We start from the raw sequence: 17,639 nt of genomic DNA, 5'->3' as shown, positions 1-17,639 counted from the left end.
GCAATATCAATACAACAGTAACATCATATTGAATATGACTATAAGCTTATCTGTATATACTTCTCTACTGGGAGAACTATAATTGTCCTTATAACCAAGTACAGCAAAATGTATAATTTAATTTCCTTGACCAATGGATAAGATCACAAATATGTCAGTTCTCTCCAGATTTCAACCCCTCCATTTAGTTAGTTATTCTACTGAATAAAAGGATTATTAAGAATGGATCTAAATCCTTTCCAAAGACTGTGGTCTCATTCTGTTTCTTCCATACTTATGGTGTTTTTTACAGTGGACATCAAACTGCACAAAGTATTAGCAAATAACCCATTTTAGTTTAAAATTTAGGTTTTCCCTCTATTTTTAGACCTACCAATTTTGCACTGGTAACTTTTTACTAAACTTTTCTCAAATCTTTGGGGAAAGCCATCCAGCTTGTTGTTACCTAAATAATCCTCCCTCTCTCTTTTGACATGTGCCAAAGAGAAAATGTTTTTACTACAGGCAGGACTAAATGATATCCAAACACTCACCTGAAGATACATCCTCTTTTTTTCTGATCATATGATCTTTAGTAAATTTTACACGCTGATGAGCTTCTATGCAAGTCTTGCACAACCATTCCCCACACTCTACACAAAATCCAACAGCACTAGCATTATCTTCACAGCTTGTACACACCTGCAAAAGGGGAACAGTCAGTTACCATCATTTTCCTGGAAAGCATTAACATGTACAGAAAACAAAACCAGCATGTGAATTGCAGCAAGCAGGAAACTGCCATACCTGTTCTGACTTCTCATCAGAGCTGCTTGGCGTTTCTGACGTGTCTTTTACAAAGTAGTTATCCACCAGATCTATCTGTCTGCATTCTTGGCGGCATATCGGACATCTGATTACGCCAACTGCAAAACAGAAAAAGTCTACTGTCCAGTCTGTCTCAAGACAAGCATCAAGAGAGGTGTGCCTAGATAGTCAGGTGTGACACTAGTGATGTTCATGAAAATGTCCAAGTAGCAGTGTGTCACAATATTCTCCCAGACACAACAGAGGATGTTTTCTAACATAACCTATTTCCATGAGGTCAGTGAGGCAGAGGCAGCAACAAAAACTACCTGAAGGTTCCAGTGTTTTTTCAAATAGTGTCCTGCAGGGAAGGCCAATACCAAAACACACACGACTTGATAGCAAAAAATCCTCTCATGCCAACTACATCTGCCTTTCTTCAGCACATAGAAAACTTTGCTCATATCGATGTAAATGTAAACACACATAGCTTCAACACTGGATATCAATTAGACTAGTTCCCTTCCAGTATCCTGCTTTTTTATGCTCTGTAATTGCTAAATTAGAGTTTTAAGTCCTCAGCAGGGCTGAAAAGAAGTTACTACATGAACCAAATTCACATTTAAAGATGTTCTATGAACAACCTACACTAAAGGTTTAAAAACTTATTTACCACTAAGGTAAGTGCTTAACACTGTCTTCCCACAGGTGTCATCTAGTCTTAAATCAACTTCCTATACAATTTTATTGTGAACATAATTTTCAAGGAGAAGCTTTCAAATTGACTAGGTATTTCTATACACTGGGACACCTGAAACAACTTTGAAAAGTAACTGTAATTAAGTGATGCTCAACTCCTTTGTGGATATTCAGATAGAACAGTAAGACTTATTTCAGGAGATTAATTACATTATAGTAAAATAGCATTAATTTTTTCAAGTGCTAAAATTAACAATGTCTTCAGAAGACAGAAGATTCACTGCAGAGCAACAAGAATAATCCAACTAAGAATTCCCTGTCTCATCAAACCAAACACGCTTCAAGAGCAGGATGTGAAAAATAACCAGTATTTCAGTACCTACATGTACAAGAGCTTTCATATACACAATGAAGCCTCTCGCATATGGAGAGCCTTCAGATCTTCTTACTACTGAAAGACAAAATTCTTTAGGGAATACTATATAAAAGCCATCTCTATCAGCTGATGCGTATAGACTTACAGAACAAAAATGTCAAACATTTGCCATTAAAATTATTCTATCTACAACAGACCACAGCTAAACCTGACTTTTAGTGCTGCCTTGGGTTAATCACACAAAACACTGCAGAAAAAGAAGAAAGAAAAAAAGCAGCCCAAGATCTATAAACTTTATACAATGCAAAGTCAAATTCCACAGATGCAAACTGCCTCCTGTAAGGCAGGTTTAGTTTTGGTTTTAAACTAGACAAAACACTGAAAGCTTGAATAAAATAGAACGATACAACTGGCAGTCCATGGGCTGCATTCTGACCACGGATAATTCTATCTTGCCCATTTCTTCTGTCCAAGAAGACATAGGGAACAAACAGGTAATCCATAAATACTGCTCTCTCAGTCAAACACTGACTTTTTGCACCTCCATGTTCAAATACAGTTTGCACACAAGGTGCCACCTGTGTTCTGCACATATCTCAATAGATCACAATCCTAAGACAAGACCTTGCAATTCTCATTCAGTATATTAAACTTCCTTTTCACATCTCAATACCCATTATTTCCAACAGTAGCTTTCCAGTATTATACGAGCCACTACACATCCCATACTCACTCATATCCTGGTCGTTTAACCTAATATAAAACAAATTAATGCAGCATCATTTGTACTAGAAACCAAACTGCAGTACTGAAAAGATACAGATGTGGCTCATTTTGAGAGGGGAGAGGGAAAAGTAGAGAAAAATCACACTGAAATAGCATTTACATAGAAGAAAAACAGAAAGAAATCCTTACCTGTCAAAACTTGAGATAATTTGCAAGCTAACAAAGTTTATGGTAAAAATTTAATGAGAATGTATTTTAGGACAAACTAAGGCTCAAATGTTTATATAACCTACTAGAAAAAACAAGGTTTCACTGCCAGTTTCAGTCCAAAAAAATTCTTAGGTAAGAAAATTAAAATGAAGTAAAAATATCCCACTTATACTCCAGCAGAACTTATTACATTGTTTTTCTGCATAATTTTAAATTAGAAGCTTAATACTGTTTAAAAAAACAAACCCAAATCAAACACATTAGCCCTAGTACACACATTTCCACTGTAACTCTGCTTTCAAAACAGGCATGTAACTACTTCCAAGGAATGTATCAGACAGCACACAACAAAAAAATATTGTTAACAGATCAATTTTTTTCTAAATCACATCTGAATTAGAATTAGACATATTCATAGAAATTATGATGGTCAGATTGGTTTATGATGTCCCCCCAATCCTAATTACTACCACAAAGACTTCCTATGTTCTCAGTGATGGCTTCCCACTATTTTGAAGCCATAAATCGATATCCACAGGTTAACATCAGCAATAAAGTGAAGAGCTGAAAATCAGGAACTTTTCAAATCCCATATAGCTCAGTTTCACCTAACCATAAGACAGAAATGCTTCTTCCCTGGCAAAAAATTTTAGAGGAAATAGTAAGTATTGACCGCATCACATGAAACTCTGCACTGAGGGTCTAAAACATTTTAAACAGCAGTTCATTCCTGACTTACAGTACACGATCATCACAATATAGTCATCAGCATTAGCGACAGGAACACAGTTATACTCCCCCCCCCCCCCCCCAAAGCATCCCACAAATATCACCAGCAATCCACAGATACTCCTGTGAATATCTGTACCTTCGTGAAGAAATCCAAGAACAATCAGCCTTGGACCTAAAAGGCCACAGAAAATGATGAACTATTTTACAAGAGATGCAGATAACAGAAGTGGGCTTCTAAGTTCTTACTCTGCATTTAAGACGACTGATATCACTGGTTTTTCTACTTGTTTATATCACAAACCTCACAATGGTATATAAGACCCATAACAACCATGAGCATAAACACTTATTACCTCTTTTCCACAGTACTTGACATACACAGCTATACATATCAAATTTTCCCCTCCCTGCCATTTCCAGTAACTGTGGTGAAATGAACTACATCCTACTCTCAATTAATTGAGCAGTTAAGATCAGATTTACTTTTTGTCACACAATTCTCCAGACTTTATACAGAACAGCAAAAATCTTTTCAGTCCTACATGTTTACTGTCTGCCATCCACTGCTACATACAACATGTAGCCTAAACTGAGTTTTGTTTCTCTCCTTTTACCCTACCTCTGGCTGATTTAAGTGAGAAGCAGGAATAATTTCTTACCCGGAAATTTGGTTTGAGAGTCACCAATCCAGCAGGCAGGAAAAGCCTGCCTCGCATTGTCAACCCCACTCAAAGGGAGACAGGTTTCACTTGCCATCTTCTCACATCATGAGCCATTCCTCCCTACCAGAGTTTCCAAAGCCTGCAACAGAGGGAGAAAAGAAACTCCCAGATTCCTTGAGACATGCTCCTAAGGAGTCTCCTGACACAGTCAGGAGGAGCAATTAGTCCAAGACACTACTCTGAGCTGAAGAAAACCACAAAGGAAGATGGACAGAAGCATATCCCTGCAAGAAGGCAGTCAGGGATGGATCTGTAAGAACTATGGCAGGAATTAGCCCTGGGGAGCTGCCTGAGCCACCCTGCACCCCAGCTTTCTCCAGCAGACTGATGGGACTCCAGGCAGAGCCCACAGCAGATGGAATCAGGAATGCTGGCCACATCCCCAAAACGGTCACTACCCTGAGAAGGGCTGACCCTGCCCTGCATGGGAGTCCACATCTCTGCAAATCAGGCTGTGGATCACAACTGCAAAACCAAGGAAAAGCCACACAACAAGAACATTTTGGTACAGCTCCAGCTCTCTTGGCAACTCCTGTCAAGGTTATGACCTACACTTCCAACCAAAGCAGAACACAGAATACCTCAGGTGAAGAGAAGAGTTTTGTCAGAGCAAAGAGAGGCAAGTCGCACAAATTTTACTATGCAACACGTGTTGAACTGCTGGTTATACAACTGCTAGAAGTCACATCTTCCTTACATTGCACATTAGACGTTCTTATTTGTCAAAGACTTTATTAAGAACACTAATGAGAGTAGCATCTATGTAATCCTTTTAACTGCTTATGATTTAGCTAAAGCACACTAAACTAGACCACAGACATCAAAGGATGTCAGAAAGTGCAAAACTGAAGTAAATAGAGGAGAAAAAGTAATTCTGTTTTCATAAAAACAGAAAGACTGCTAAAACATCTGCAACATAATCCAGCAGCAAATCACGATGGAACATTTCAAAGAACTTAAGATTTTTGAAAAGGAGATGCTTTTAATCTACCATTGCCAACTAACACCTAAGCCTGCAACAAAAGTATTTTTCTTAATTGTAACTCTGAACTATGAGAATTACCTTGTATATGGTTTTGTTTAAAGTTTCCCAAGGGTAACAACATTTCTCTGATGGCTATTTGTGCACATCTCAAAACAGGCAATTTTTTCCAACAGGTTGACATGACTATGAAAGCCTTCATCTTGAACTAGTTTCAACAGGAAATGTATTCAAAACTTCCTTAGAATTCATTTCTCAAGTCTGACATCTTAATCCTGACAACACTACAACTCTTCCAAATTTTAAAAATGCTTGAGAGCTACAGAGATGGAAGGAGAAAGGCTTGATTCTCTATACTTCCAGTCTTGTAGGATCAAACCAGAGAAACCGTCTCCAGAGAAAGCTTATGTCAAGTCTTCAGCTACAATACTCACTCCAGCTTAATATTAAGGAATTCAGACTCTTGGTACTTTTAACATAAACTGAAATCAACTGATCTGTCCCCAGTACATCTTTCCTAGGGAAGACACATCCTGCCCAGTAAGACAATATGTGTTCAACTCATACCTACTACTTTTGCACAAGAAGAAAAAACCTGGAATTTTCTGAATATTATTCATTGCTCCCTATGCACACTTCTAAAAATTCCCTTCTGGAATTTCATCAGATGTTTCAGAGACCATCTGTAGAAGAGCAAGGCTTCCTGAGCCAGTAAGAATCAACCTGTTTCCTAGCCAAACCCACATACTACCATCCTCTCGATCTGGTCTTCTAGTTTTTGTTTACAAACACTAGAGAGAAGCTGGCTGGGAGCCTCCAGCACTGTAGCCCTGGGGTTAGAGAAAGGGGAAGTGGGGAGGAAGAAAGGGGAACACAGTTAGAACTAGCCATGGAAACTTACCTACTTGCTACAAACATTATACTAGCTAAAGCAAAATAGCCAATTTTTGTAAGAAGCTTCCATACTAAAGCATCCATACATTCACTACATTCACTTGTTGACTTAACGTATAAGTTTACTTCAGCCAACTTAAAATGAACATGTCACGGCCTAACCAAACACTTCTTAAACCTCAGAGAGAACAAAAAGCCATAATGGAAAATAAAGTCACTGAAGTTCTAACTCCAAGACAGCTTTTGACAACAAAATAAAGGGTATTGCTGATGGTGCGGAGATCATTGATCTCAATGGGGGAGGGCATGGCAAGCACACGATGTACACGATGAAGGGATAAGATGCTACAAAAAGCACTTTGTACGTCAGTAGCACCATTCACCACTGGATCCCCTCCACCACTGGGCTAACGTAAGGAGTCTTTCCAGTAGTTCAAAATTATAAATTCAAAGTATCTCTCAAAGTGTATTCAGATATTGAACCCAAACACTTGCATTCCTATATATCCCTACTTACACAGTAAAATTTGTATTTTCATAAGATCCAACTCCTTTAACATAAGCTCTGGTCTGTAATACAAAAATCTTTATAAATTCTTTAGTCACTTTATGACATTCAAGAGTACTAAAACCCTAAAACACGAGTATAAAAAAGTAACTTTGACCTCACTTTGATACTCTAAAATACAATGTTTACAGTACCTTATGGAAAAGAAGTTGAACAGGAGTCAACAGCACACTCTTCAGCAAAAAAGACCAATGCATCCCAGGCTGCATTAGCAGGTACAGCCAGCAGGTCCAGGACAGCAATCCTTTCCCTTTTCAGCACTCTGGGAAACCACACCTGGATACCGGGCCCGTCTGGGACTCCCCAGTACAGGACAGACTGACAAACTGGGGCAAGCCCAGAGCAGGGCTGGAACACACAACACATGAGGAGAGGCCGCCCCTCTCAGACCCGGGACCTCACCACTGCCTGCAACTGCCCGACGGGGCAGCAGGGCAGAGCCAGGCTCTTCCCAGGGGTGCGCAGAGAAAGGACAGGTATTAACACATACAGGCAGGAACAGGGCAAAACTTGCTTCAACACAATGTATTTCACATATTTACAAGGATAGGCAAACACTGCAACAGAGGCTCAGAGAAGTTGTGAAGTTGCCATCCCAGCAGACAAGGCCCTGAAGAACCTCCTCTAACCAGACCTGCTTTGAGCAAGAGGTCGAGCTAGACATCTGCAAGTCCCTACCAACCTATGCAATACTGTGCTCCTTCAAGAATATTCATTTTAAAGAAATGGCTCAGATTTTCTGTTGATACTTAGGAGACCTCAATTAGCACTAGCCTAAAACTCTACCACACCATCCATTGATAACCAAATCATCAACCTCTACAACCCTAATTACTGTTGAGTGAACAGCATCATTTTAGACACCTGGTTTTAAACACACATCTTTGTTTCCTGTTGAAATGTCTCAGGCTGATTGCCAACACAAAAGTACTAAACGAATAAAAGAAAATTCAAAATCCTTTCAGATGTTCACATTTTTATAATGATGATAAAGCTTCACAGTTCAGGAAATATTTGCAAGCACTCATGCAATCTAGTAACTCAAGCTTCCGTTTTAAGTTCAAACTTGGCATGTATGCAGTCCTCTAAGGAATGAATCTCTGCCAGGTTTCATTTATTGGTTGAGAACACCAATTGTACTTACTGCACATGCATAATACTTACTTCTCTCAAATGTAAGGGTCAAAACACGATTCTACATAGCCATACATCAAACACCTTGTTCTAGTTTCAGTTATTAGACCTTGAAACAAACCCTCACGGGGCAAGTGGATGACACAGTCAGACTAAATATCAGAATACATTAAAAAATAAACTAACTGCTTTCAAGGTCCACTCCTAACTCAGCCTTTTTTTTCTTTTTTTTTTTTGACAAACAATCCCTGCTTATATCACAGCTGTCATGCACTGAACTGACAACACATCATATTTTATATGAAAAACTGATTTATAGCAGTCACAGACATCAATTCTTATAAAAATAACACATACCTAGAATGTTCTCAAAAACATTATTTTAAAATACACTATTAACTTAGACTGAAATTTAAGTTTCAGACCAAGATGTTTAGTAAGTCCAGAATATGAACTGAACATTTTTCAGGACTCAGCCTTTGCTGGGCTCCAGCATATATTCATGACCCTCATTCATCAACACAGGAGAAAGCTAAAGAATCAAGAGAGTTCAGGTGATGTGTACTAACATTCACTGAAACTAATATGGCCTGCATTTACATAGCCTAAGCAAACTATTTGATGCAGGAATTTTCAGCTTTCTAGACTAAATACAGTAACTACTACCGAACTCGGTTTAAGTGCTATGTCACATTCTCATAGACATCATACCATTTTTATGTCCCCCTTCCAAAGCAAATTAAAAAGTTACTACGTAATTTAAGGTCTAATACACAGTTTCTAAATACACAAACACTGGGTATGGGAGTTGAATTCAGCGTATCAAAATAATTTACAATACTATACAGTATAGGAGTCAGTAGTAAATATATTATTCCTCAAATTATACATACATGCACATTAACCAATTGTGTATGTTTCCCTGAGGCCCTCTGAAAGCATCTTGCAGCTCTTTTTTAGTTTTTCAGCCTAATGAATACTGTGACATTCACAAGGAGCTGGGAGAGACACACATTCTCTCTATTGAGGTAATCTTCTTAAGAGAGATTGTAAATATCTCGGTGAGGTAGTGAAACCTCAAAACAACCTATCGTCCCAGGAACAGCAGTGGGTACGTAAAAAGTTGTTTTGCAGTATCTGTAACTATCTGAAATCTCTAACTTAGAAATAAACATTTTTCAGAATACTGTGATACAAATACAAGAAGGCATTTTCTTCTAACCTATTCAATCTGAAAGAAAGAATCCAGTTGGACAGCTGAAACACCAGGAGTAAAGAAATCATCTATCCACCAAATAAAATGCACATTCCAATGACCTATTAAGTCATTAAACTGAATACAAGATGCTACTTTTTATGTTAAATGTCATGAAAATACGTTTTAAACGTATAAGCCCCAAAACTTCTGATTTTTTTTCCCCAACATAAATGTAAACAACAGCCCCCTCCCCCCAAATTCTTTCGCCAGTGCAATAGGTATGAACCTACCAGTTACCTCCTTATAATACAGCAAACCACAACTTTACGTAATTGTTTCAAACTTGAGTCAGTGTTTCTCAAACTTTTAGGAATTGAGACCATTTTTCTGTCTTCATTAGCAGTGTCTCTCAACGGAGTGGCAACAGGGTAGAAGAAGAGATGCTGATATAGACCACAAACTACTGCCTTCAAGCATCCTTACTGTTTTCTCTATGAAAGCAGCAGCATGCTTTCATCAGGGAAGGGTACTGTCACTCAGAGAACTGCTCTGTAGATACTCACCTCACACTCAACTCCTAGTAAGCAGCTTCTACAGTTATTACCCAATAAATACACATATTTACTATTTCAAGTACTGACAGATCTTACAGAGCAAAATCTGAAACTAATTAAGAAAGCAACCAGAAAAACTGTCAAAAGAAAAATCCAGTTCTTTTCTATAGCACCTGTAGTTTTCTCATCTAGGTGTAGAGACACTGAAAAATAGCAGGCAAATTTAAATACATATAAAATAGTACAGTACATAATCCAGCAGTGAGAGCCTGCAGTTAAGTGTAACCTGCTTCAGGTGTAGCTATGGGTACCACTTCCCAGTAATTCTTCCCTCATGAAAAAACACCTGCTCATGGTTAAGGAGACTAGAGAAGCAGAAGTGGAAGTAACACTCATGACTATCAAAACCCATGCCAACAGGAAAGGAACCTACATAACTAAGCAATGTGGTACTTCTCCATATGTTGAGAATGTCCATTTTATACCTGATTTACTGGTAAGCATTTCATGTGCCATTCAACTGATTCCATTTACAATGTGCAGAGAGAGCTGTCCACAAAACTGCATCTTCTGGTTGGTCAATGTCTCATTCTTAACTGACCTGCTGAGCTAATACATTTGTTCACACAGATTTATGTACTACAGATGGATCATCCACATCTCTACCAGTATTCTCTCCTAGACCCTATAGGCACATGTTGCTCACATCATCTAAAAGTTTTCAATGCAGCAATCCAAAGATGAATTCTTACTTCTCCAAAGCACACAACCAAGGATTCTTAGAGTGTGTATAACAAGGACTGACATTCCAGTTTACATATACTTCAGAAGCTACACTTCATGTTGTTCCCACACTTGTATCCTAACAGGCACAGCAGGATTCAGATAATTCCTGCTAATTGCTAATAAAGCAAACCTAGCTTTCCAAGTTCTGTGCCTATCACCAGCATATATAACGCAAAACATAGAATCTTGAATTTAACAAGAAGGATCAGAAGACCAACCTAGTGCTTTATTTAATACACTTATGAACTATATTTAATGCACTATCTTTTCAAAACTGACAGACTTTCTAAGACCACATCCTAGATGAACCACTTCTGAACAGTTTGGATGAAAGAACCACTACCAAGCCAGGTTAATTCCTTCACTATGCAACCCAGGAAAGGCTTGAGTCCTTGCTAAAACCAGAAAGATGTCACCAAACAAGGTCTCTTCGATCACAAGGCCCAGTGAAGACCTGTAAAACCACTTACCAGGGCCCTAGCTTGGTCTGTAAACCACAGCGTGTGAGTCACTCCATTAAAAGCTCCAGAAGCTTTTCAATTCCATCCCTGAACACATAAAATAAAAAAATTAAATTCAAGCTGTGATTTCAATAAAAACACCTGGAAGGAGCAGTCTGTGCTTGTTCCATGGCACGAAAGTTACATACACCTAGAGTACACAGGCACAGTGAGTCAAGTGACAAACAGCACCGCAGTGTTTCAACTCAGTCCTCAGGAAACACATACCTGAAAGCAGGTGTGCTACACACACCACTTGCAAGTGAGCGTGTAATACTGTAACAGCTAATTAGATTCGGCGCAAACAAATTTTTTTTGGAGTGCTGTACAACTCGGCAGTTGAACACCTCCTCGCAGACACACCTCTACTGCAACACCCCGAAAGCCAAAGCAAAACAAAACGCACAACGCAACTCACACCAAGTAATTCCAAGAACTTCCAAGTTTCAGCCTGAGTCGGTTGAAAATACAGAGTCAGCTGCTGGCGGGCGTCCTAAGACGGACCGCGGAGGACGAAGAAACACCGGCGGTCACGTACGCAACCTCTCCGGGTACAGCTACCGAACAAGGCCGAGAAAAGCCCCGGGCTCAAGCCCCGGGAACGCGAAGCCGGCCGGCCGCCCGCCGCCACAAGCGAGAAGCCAGCGAGCAACGCGGAGAAGCCGCGGGCGGGCGAGCGAGCGCCCAGCCGCCCCCCGCCCTCACCTTGCTGGATGTCGCCGTTGGCCCCGCCGGGCACGGGCACGCTGAGCTGCCGCTCGGGCTCGGGCAGGCAGCGCCGACAGAAGGAGTGCAGGCAGGGCAGCAGCTTGGGTTCAGCCTCCCGCCGGCTCTGCAGGCTCTGCGCGCAAACGGCGCAGGTGTCCAGCAGCGAGAAGGGCCCCGGCGCCGCCGGTGTGAGCGGGGGCACGGGGCTGGGGCCCGGCCCCGGAACGACGCCGGGCCCCGCCGCCGCCTCCGCCTCGGCCTCCCCGAGAGCGCGCTCCGCCGCCGCCGCCGCCGCCGCGCCAGGGCTCTCCCGCTCCTCGGGCGGCGCGGCGGCGGAGGGGGACGCGGCCGCAGGCTCCAGGCCGCCGCCGCCGCCCGGCCCGGCCTCGGCAGCCCCCTCCCCGCCGCCGCCGCCTCCTTTGTTTTCCGCCATGTTTCCTCCTTTGAACCCGACTCCCCGCTCCGCGCACGCACGGCGTCACCGCGCGCCGTGCGCGCGCCCCGACAGGCGGGCGGGCCCGAGGCTGGCGCAGGCGCGCTCGGTGCGGCGCGAGAGACCGTGCGCGGGAGCGCGTACTCCGTCGCCAAGGGGGGCGTCGGCGAAGACGGAGTCGTGACGCTCCGCCGGGCAGGGCGGGGCGCGGGCCTGTCACCGCAACGCGGGGCGAATCCCCAGTGGTCGGCGTCGGCGGCTTCCCAACCAATCGCCCCAGAGGGAGCTGGCGGCCCTGGGGGCGGGGCTCGCTGCGAACCCCGCCCCGCCGGGCAGCTCCCGCCCCGCCGGGCAGCTCCCCCCCGCCCCGGTCCCGGCCCCGGCCCCGCGCCCAGCGCCCGCTGCGGCCGCGGCCCTGCCCGCGCCTGCGGCCGCCCCGCGCCTCCAGCAGCCGGCGCCCTGCCGCGCGGGAGGCCGTCACGGCCCGGCCGCGGCGCCAACGGCAGAGACGCGCCAGGCGGGAGGAGCTTCGGCGTTTGCGAGGGCTGCGTCGTGACGGGGAGAGCCGAGGCCCGTTACGTACCCCTGCCGAGGAACCAGCCATCGCCTACGGCGAGGAACTCTCCGTCCTCACCGCGGGAACCGAGGGGGCCGTGCCCCAGAGACACGCGCGTCCTGGCCGAGGTTGCGGCAGCCGGCGCCGGAGGTCGGGAGGAGCAGGCGAGCCGCGGGGAGGGTGACGTACCACGAGGTTGCGAGACCTACAAAAATACAGTCACTGTGCTGCACCGCGCTTACGACAGATCATTAGAAGCACGCATGAGGAGGTAACCGGACGACTGACACCGCACCCTCGTAGCACGGGGGATAAGACCCCTAACGAAAATCCCCTCGTGCACAGGCCGCTCGGCTGGGACACCTCGTGCACAGGAACGAGCATTTACCTTTGCAGCGCTACTGCAACGTTGCGTACTAGCCTCCCTCCCGGGTTGGCACGGGCCATTTAGGAATGCCGTAACGCCAAGCAGCAGCCTCTTCCCCAGACACAGCCTCCCACGCCGAACTCAAGATTACGCACCCCAACCATGCAGTGCTACGTGGTGGGTTCACTCGGCAAAGCCCACCTTGTTGACAGCACGCGGGCCATGTTGTGAACATGAAGCAGAAGCCATACATTTAGCAAAACGACATTTATTACAGGCATAGGGTAAAACGCAGAAACATGAAATAGGTGTTTTTAAGAGCTCCTGCTTTAGATATGTCAGGAGGGAAACAATTCACAGTACGCTTAACAGTGCCCATAGTACATCTGAACAGGACCTTTTGAGTGCACCCTGCCACCTTCACAAAATGTAAAACAAGAAACAATGAAAATACCTTTGTATCACCTCACACAACTGCAACTAGAGGTGTCTACGAACACATAGCATCTCCAAAGTTTTTTGTTTTGTTTTTTAACACATGCTGCAGTAACACAGGAGAGATTAAGTCACTGGAAGTCTTGCTGGATATTCTCCTTGTTTGCTTCCCCGTGCTGCTGTTTGATTTGTGAAATTTCATTTTCTAGCTGCACAATAGTTCGTTCAATCTCATAATTTTTACTGACAAGAGACACCCATCTGGAAGAGAAAAGAAATAAAAAAGCCTTCAAGTGTTATTTAACAGTCCTCTGACTTTGAAATAAAAGACAATTATTGCTCCAAAGAAAGCACAAAGACACAGAATAAAGCAGTATTTTTCTCAGTACATGATAAGTCTCAATTGATATCAATGGTAATTTGAACAATCAAAGTGATAAGAAGTAATTTTTAACCCTGTTAAACCTTACATACAAAATTTAGTTTACTAGACTCAAATTCACTAACTTCCAATACTTAGATAAAGAAGAGTTTAAGAAACAACTTGGGCAATTTCAAGGAGCTCATGTGCCCTCCTTTTCATATCTGTTGCTCATTGATTCACTTCACCACAGTAACTATTATGTAGACCTGAATTACAAATCCTTTAAAACACTTTGTGCAAAGCACCAGTATTCATGTGATTACATCCTACAATACTACTGAAAGATCACTGATGCTCTGCATGGAAGAATTTCAAGCAAGAGATATACTTGTGGAAGATTTAACAGAAAAATTCTAGATACTCACGTAGATTCCATTTCTCGTAGCTTAGCCCCAGCTGTGAGCTGCATGTTCTTTCGCTGCCAGTTCAGATCTTGAATGTTTTTCCTGGGGAGAAAAAGATCCATGTATTTTTTTTGTCTACTTTCCTTACAATTTGTAGTATCTGCTGCTAATTTCAAAATATACCTAATCCCTAAAAGTACTACCAGAAAACACTTGCGTAGCCAGGACCATAACTACAACATATAGATGGACAAATCCCAGTACAGGGCTGCACACAGAACCCTGAGATAAATAAAAAATAATTAAAAAAAAAAAAAAAACAACACAAAGAAACCCCAATACAACAAAAACAACAACAAAACATCTTCCACTCTGCTACCAGCAAAACTTCAAACATTCAAGCCTACTGCTCCTGGACAAGTCCAGAACAGAAAAAATGTTTTGTTCTCTCTGAAAAAAAAAGTCAGAAAAGGAAAGATGAATGGCTAATCGTGCACAAAATTCAGTAATACAATGAAGCACCCAAGAAGTGCAGAATGTTTGAAATACTTTGGTCTTAGTTCACACTGCTAACACTTGTACTCTGTTAGCCTCCTTGCCATACATCGTGGTGTTCCTTTAGCCTTCCCAACTTGAGTTCTGCTTCTACCCTTTCCCACACCAATTCTGTTCAAGACAGCAATTCCAGCTAATCAACACGCAAGTACTGATAAAAGATACAAATCACTATGCAACTTGCCTTCTACCCATGTCCCAGTATACACTCCCATCTTCAGGCTAAAAATGACAGTAGTTGACCTAAATCTGAAAGCTGAAAAGCGTTACTTGCCCAGTCCATAGCATGCTGTCTAAATAGAGTGAATTATGAAGGCCCATCAATTCAATATACTACAACCTCCATCCTCAAATAATCCATCTCTGTAAACTCATTAAAGCATCCACTTTAAAATGACAGGCCGAGCCTAACATCGGGGAACATGTCTTTGCAGAGACAACTGCACACTAAATAAGTGTCTTATCAGCAGCAAAAAGAAAACATGACTGCATTTCAAGAGGATTCCACCACAATCCATTCTGTTCAAAGCAGAGGTTCGGACAAAACAAAACTCAACACAAAAGTTTGAGTGACATAGGCATTATGAATGTAACCACTTGGGGAAGGCAGGGTCAGATTCCTTATCTATTGTTATTACTGGGTCTTTTTTTCCTATGATCACAGCAGCAGCATATACACAAGCCTTTGTATAGCTTGGGGTGGGGGGTGGGAAGAGGGGTTCACTTTCAACCTCCAACTTCAGTATGAAAATAAGAAAAAGAATAACTCACCTCAACTTCTGAAGCTCTTTCTGGGCTTGTTCTATCATATGAACCAGATGTCTAATAGCAGAATGCAAGCAAAGCATTAGGAAAATGTACAATTGCTAGATCGGACCCATTTAACCTGCAATTTAACTCTTCAGTTAAGGAAGCAACAAGCTGCTTCAATGCGAACACCAGACAACTTGTTCTCAGTGCAGCCTGTGCTCGTCACTCCTGATGGGAATGACACAACGCCAAAATGCTCCAACTGTAACATATGCAGTTTTATGACATAAACCTTCAATAATCGCTATGGTCAGCCCTTGCCATCAGATACCATCAAAAAAACATATCCATTAGCTGATCAAGTTTTATCTTCAAGCTTGTTACTGTATGCTTGTCCTATTCTGACTAGAATGCTATTGTAACATCTCCCTACCTTATCACTCATCTTCTAATTTTAATTCTAAAACTACCCATAACGAATTTGTATTATTGCTTCCCTCACATAACGTTGTCAGAACACAGAGTTCTTTTCACTTCCTAACATACGCACAAGCTAGTAGATCCTCTACCTGCCACCCTTCTCCTAAGCTAAGCAACCCTTTGCCTTCTCTCAAAGGTTAAGCTGCACCTTCCCTTTCTCCACACACTTATCTAAGGGTAAGCTAACCCTTCTCTAAAGTGGATGTTAACATTCTCTGCCTGAAATAGCCCTGGTGCTTCCTGCAGCCACACTGCCTACAACTTTTTTTGGCTTTTACGACAGCTTTATTAATAATGACTCCAAGCTGAGTGGGATCAGTGGTGTCATCTTTATTTCCACTACCGAGTTACCCTTTTGCAGGCTGTCATTAGTCCCTTTAGTTATCCTCCCTTAAAGCCCATTATCACCAACTGCTACCCAAACAATAACCCACGAAATTCAAGACTGGAACGTACTGAAACACAGTCTGATTCTTGGCCAGAGAGACGGCTCCTTCTCTTTCAGAGCAGCCTCCTTTTCTTCCACATACAGCTCTCTCAAAGGAGCTCAGTCATTCCAGGATACGTTCTAAAGATCCCCACCAGACTTACACGGGAAAACGTGAGAAAGACACAGGAATTGAAGCCAGAGCTTCAGCTAGGTTAAGCAAAGCAGATGAAAGCCTTACTCGTTGTACACCTTCCAAGCGTTACAACCGTGTTGCGACATTAACTCCAGGTTCTCGATGCGGACTGCCTGGTGCTCCAGCTGCGCCATGGAGTTGTTGACACACTCCTGCCACGCAGTGATATCGTTCTTCTGGCCGGAGGACGGGGCTGGCAGCTCGTACCTAGAACACGCCGCCCGCCCGCCCGCCTCAGGAGAAGGCGCGGCGGGCACCGCTGCCCCGCCGGCGCTCCCGGGGGCCGCGGCGGCCAGCGCCGGGGGCGGGCGGCTGCTCGGGCCGCCCCAGCTCACCTCTTCATGCTGAGCAGCTCGAGGGGCTGCCGGGCCGCCAGGCGCTCGAACTCGTTCCGCATGATCTCGGTCTGCGGGGAAGGCAGCGGTGAGGCGGCGGGAGGGGGGGGGGGGGGGGGCCGGCCGCGGTGACGAGGGAGGACCGGGGGGTTCGGGGGGTGGGGGAGCCGGCCGGGGTGCAGGGGAGGTTCGGGGCGAAGGGCGTGGGGCCGGCCGAGCCGCCTCACCTCGAAGGCGCTGTAGTCGTGCGCCGGCAGGTAGCTGAGGTAGTTCTTCGTCGGCCGGTACCGCCGCGTCTCCTCCTCCACCAGCGCCGCGGCCTAGCGCACACGGGGCGTCAGGCAGGGCCGCCGCCCGCCGCCCCGGCCCGCCCCCGCCGCCCCTGCCCGCACTCACCGCCTCCCGGACGCCCGGCGCCTCGTAGCCCTGGTCGAAGTAGGGCAGCGCGTCCACGACCACGTCGCCCGCCACCAGCCCCGGCCCCGCCATCGTGCGCCCGGCGCTGCGCCTGCGCCGCCCGCCAAGCGGCGCTGCTGCAGAGCGCCTGCGCGACCGCCCCGCCCCGCCCCCGCCCCGGCGTGCGCACCCGCCCTCTGCCGGCGGGACCCCGCGACACAAGCCGCGACCTAGCGCCCTCCCGGGCCCCGCCCTCCCGGGCCCCGCCCTCCCGGGCCCCGCCCTCCCGGGCCCCGCCCTCCCGGGCCCCGCCCTCCCGGGCCCCGCCCTCCCGGGCCCCGCCCCCGGCGGCGGGGCGGGAGCGGC

General features: G+C 44.8%; 2 protein-coding genes across 3 annotated transcripts in view; both read right to left on the bottom strand.

Annotated features, from left to right (window-relative positions):
• TRIM33 (tripartite motif containing 33) overlaps window positions 1-12,008 on the bottom strand; it is a 40,424-nt gene extending 28,416 nt beyond the window's left edge. Inside the window, exons 1-3 of the mRNA XM_049832111.1 lie at window positions 11,573-12,008; window positions 787-905; window positions 534-681 (exon numbers count right to left, since the gene is read on the bottom strand). Coding sequence (XP_049688068.1) covers window positions 534-681; window positions 787-905; window positions 11,573-12,008 — 703 coding nt within the window. The remainder of the gene's footprint in view (window positions 1-533; window positions 682-786; window positions 906-11,572) is intronic.
• Window positions 12,009-13,183: 1,175 nt separating this feature from the next.
• On the bottom strand, window positions 13,184-17,427 carry BCAS2 (BCAS2 pre-mRNA processing factor). Of its 2 annotated transcripts, XM_049832993.1 has the most exons (7): window positions 17,274-17,424; window positions 17,105-17,197; window positions 16,878-16,948; window positions 16,588-16,749; window positions 15,461-15,511; window positions 14,156-14,236; window positions 13,184-13,627 (listed from the first exon to the last, which is right to left on the bottom strand). In XM_049832993.1, the coding sequence occupies exons 1-7, from the start codon at window positions 17,364-17,366 to the stop codon at window positions 13,498-13,500; spliced, it is 681 nt and encodes a 226-aa protein (XP_049688950.1). In that variant the 5' UTR covers window positions 17,367-17,424; the 3' UTR covers window positions 13,184-13,497. The 2 variants fall into 2 exon arrangements, with proteins under 2 accessions (XP_049688950.1, XP_049688951.1); XM_049832994.1 differs by lacking the exon at window positions 15,461-15,511 and having other exon boundaries at window positions 17,274-17,427.
• Between the last annotated feature and the right edge of the window lie 212 nt (window positions 17,428-17,639).

This window comes from Accipiter gentilis, chromosome 29, assembly GCF_929443795.1.
Source record: "Accipiter gentilis chromosome 29, bAccGen1.1, whole genome shotgun sequence".
In the NCBI taxonomy this organism is placed as follows: Eukaryota; Metazoa; Chordata; class Aves; order Accipitriformes; family Accipitridae; genus Astur; species Astur gentilis.
Note: the sequence above shows the minus strand (reverse complement) of the source record. Positions and strands in the feature narration are given on the sequence as shown.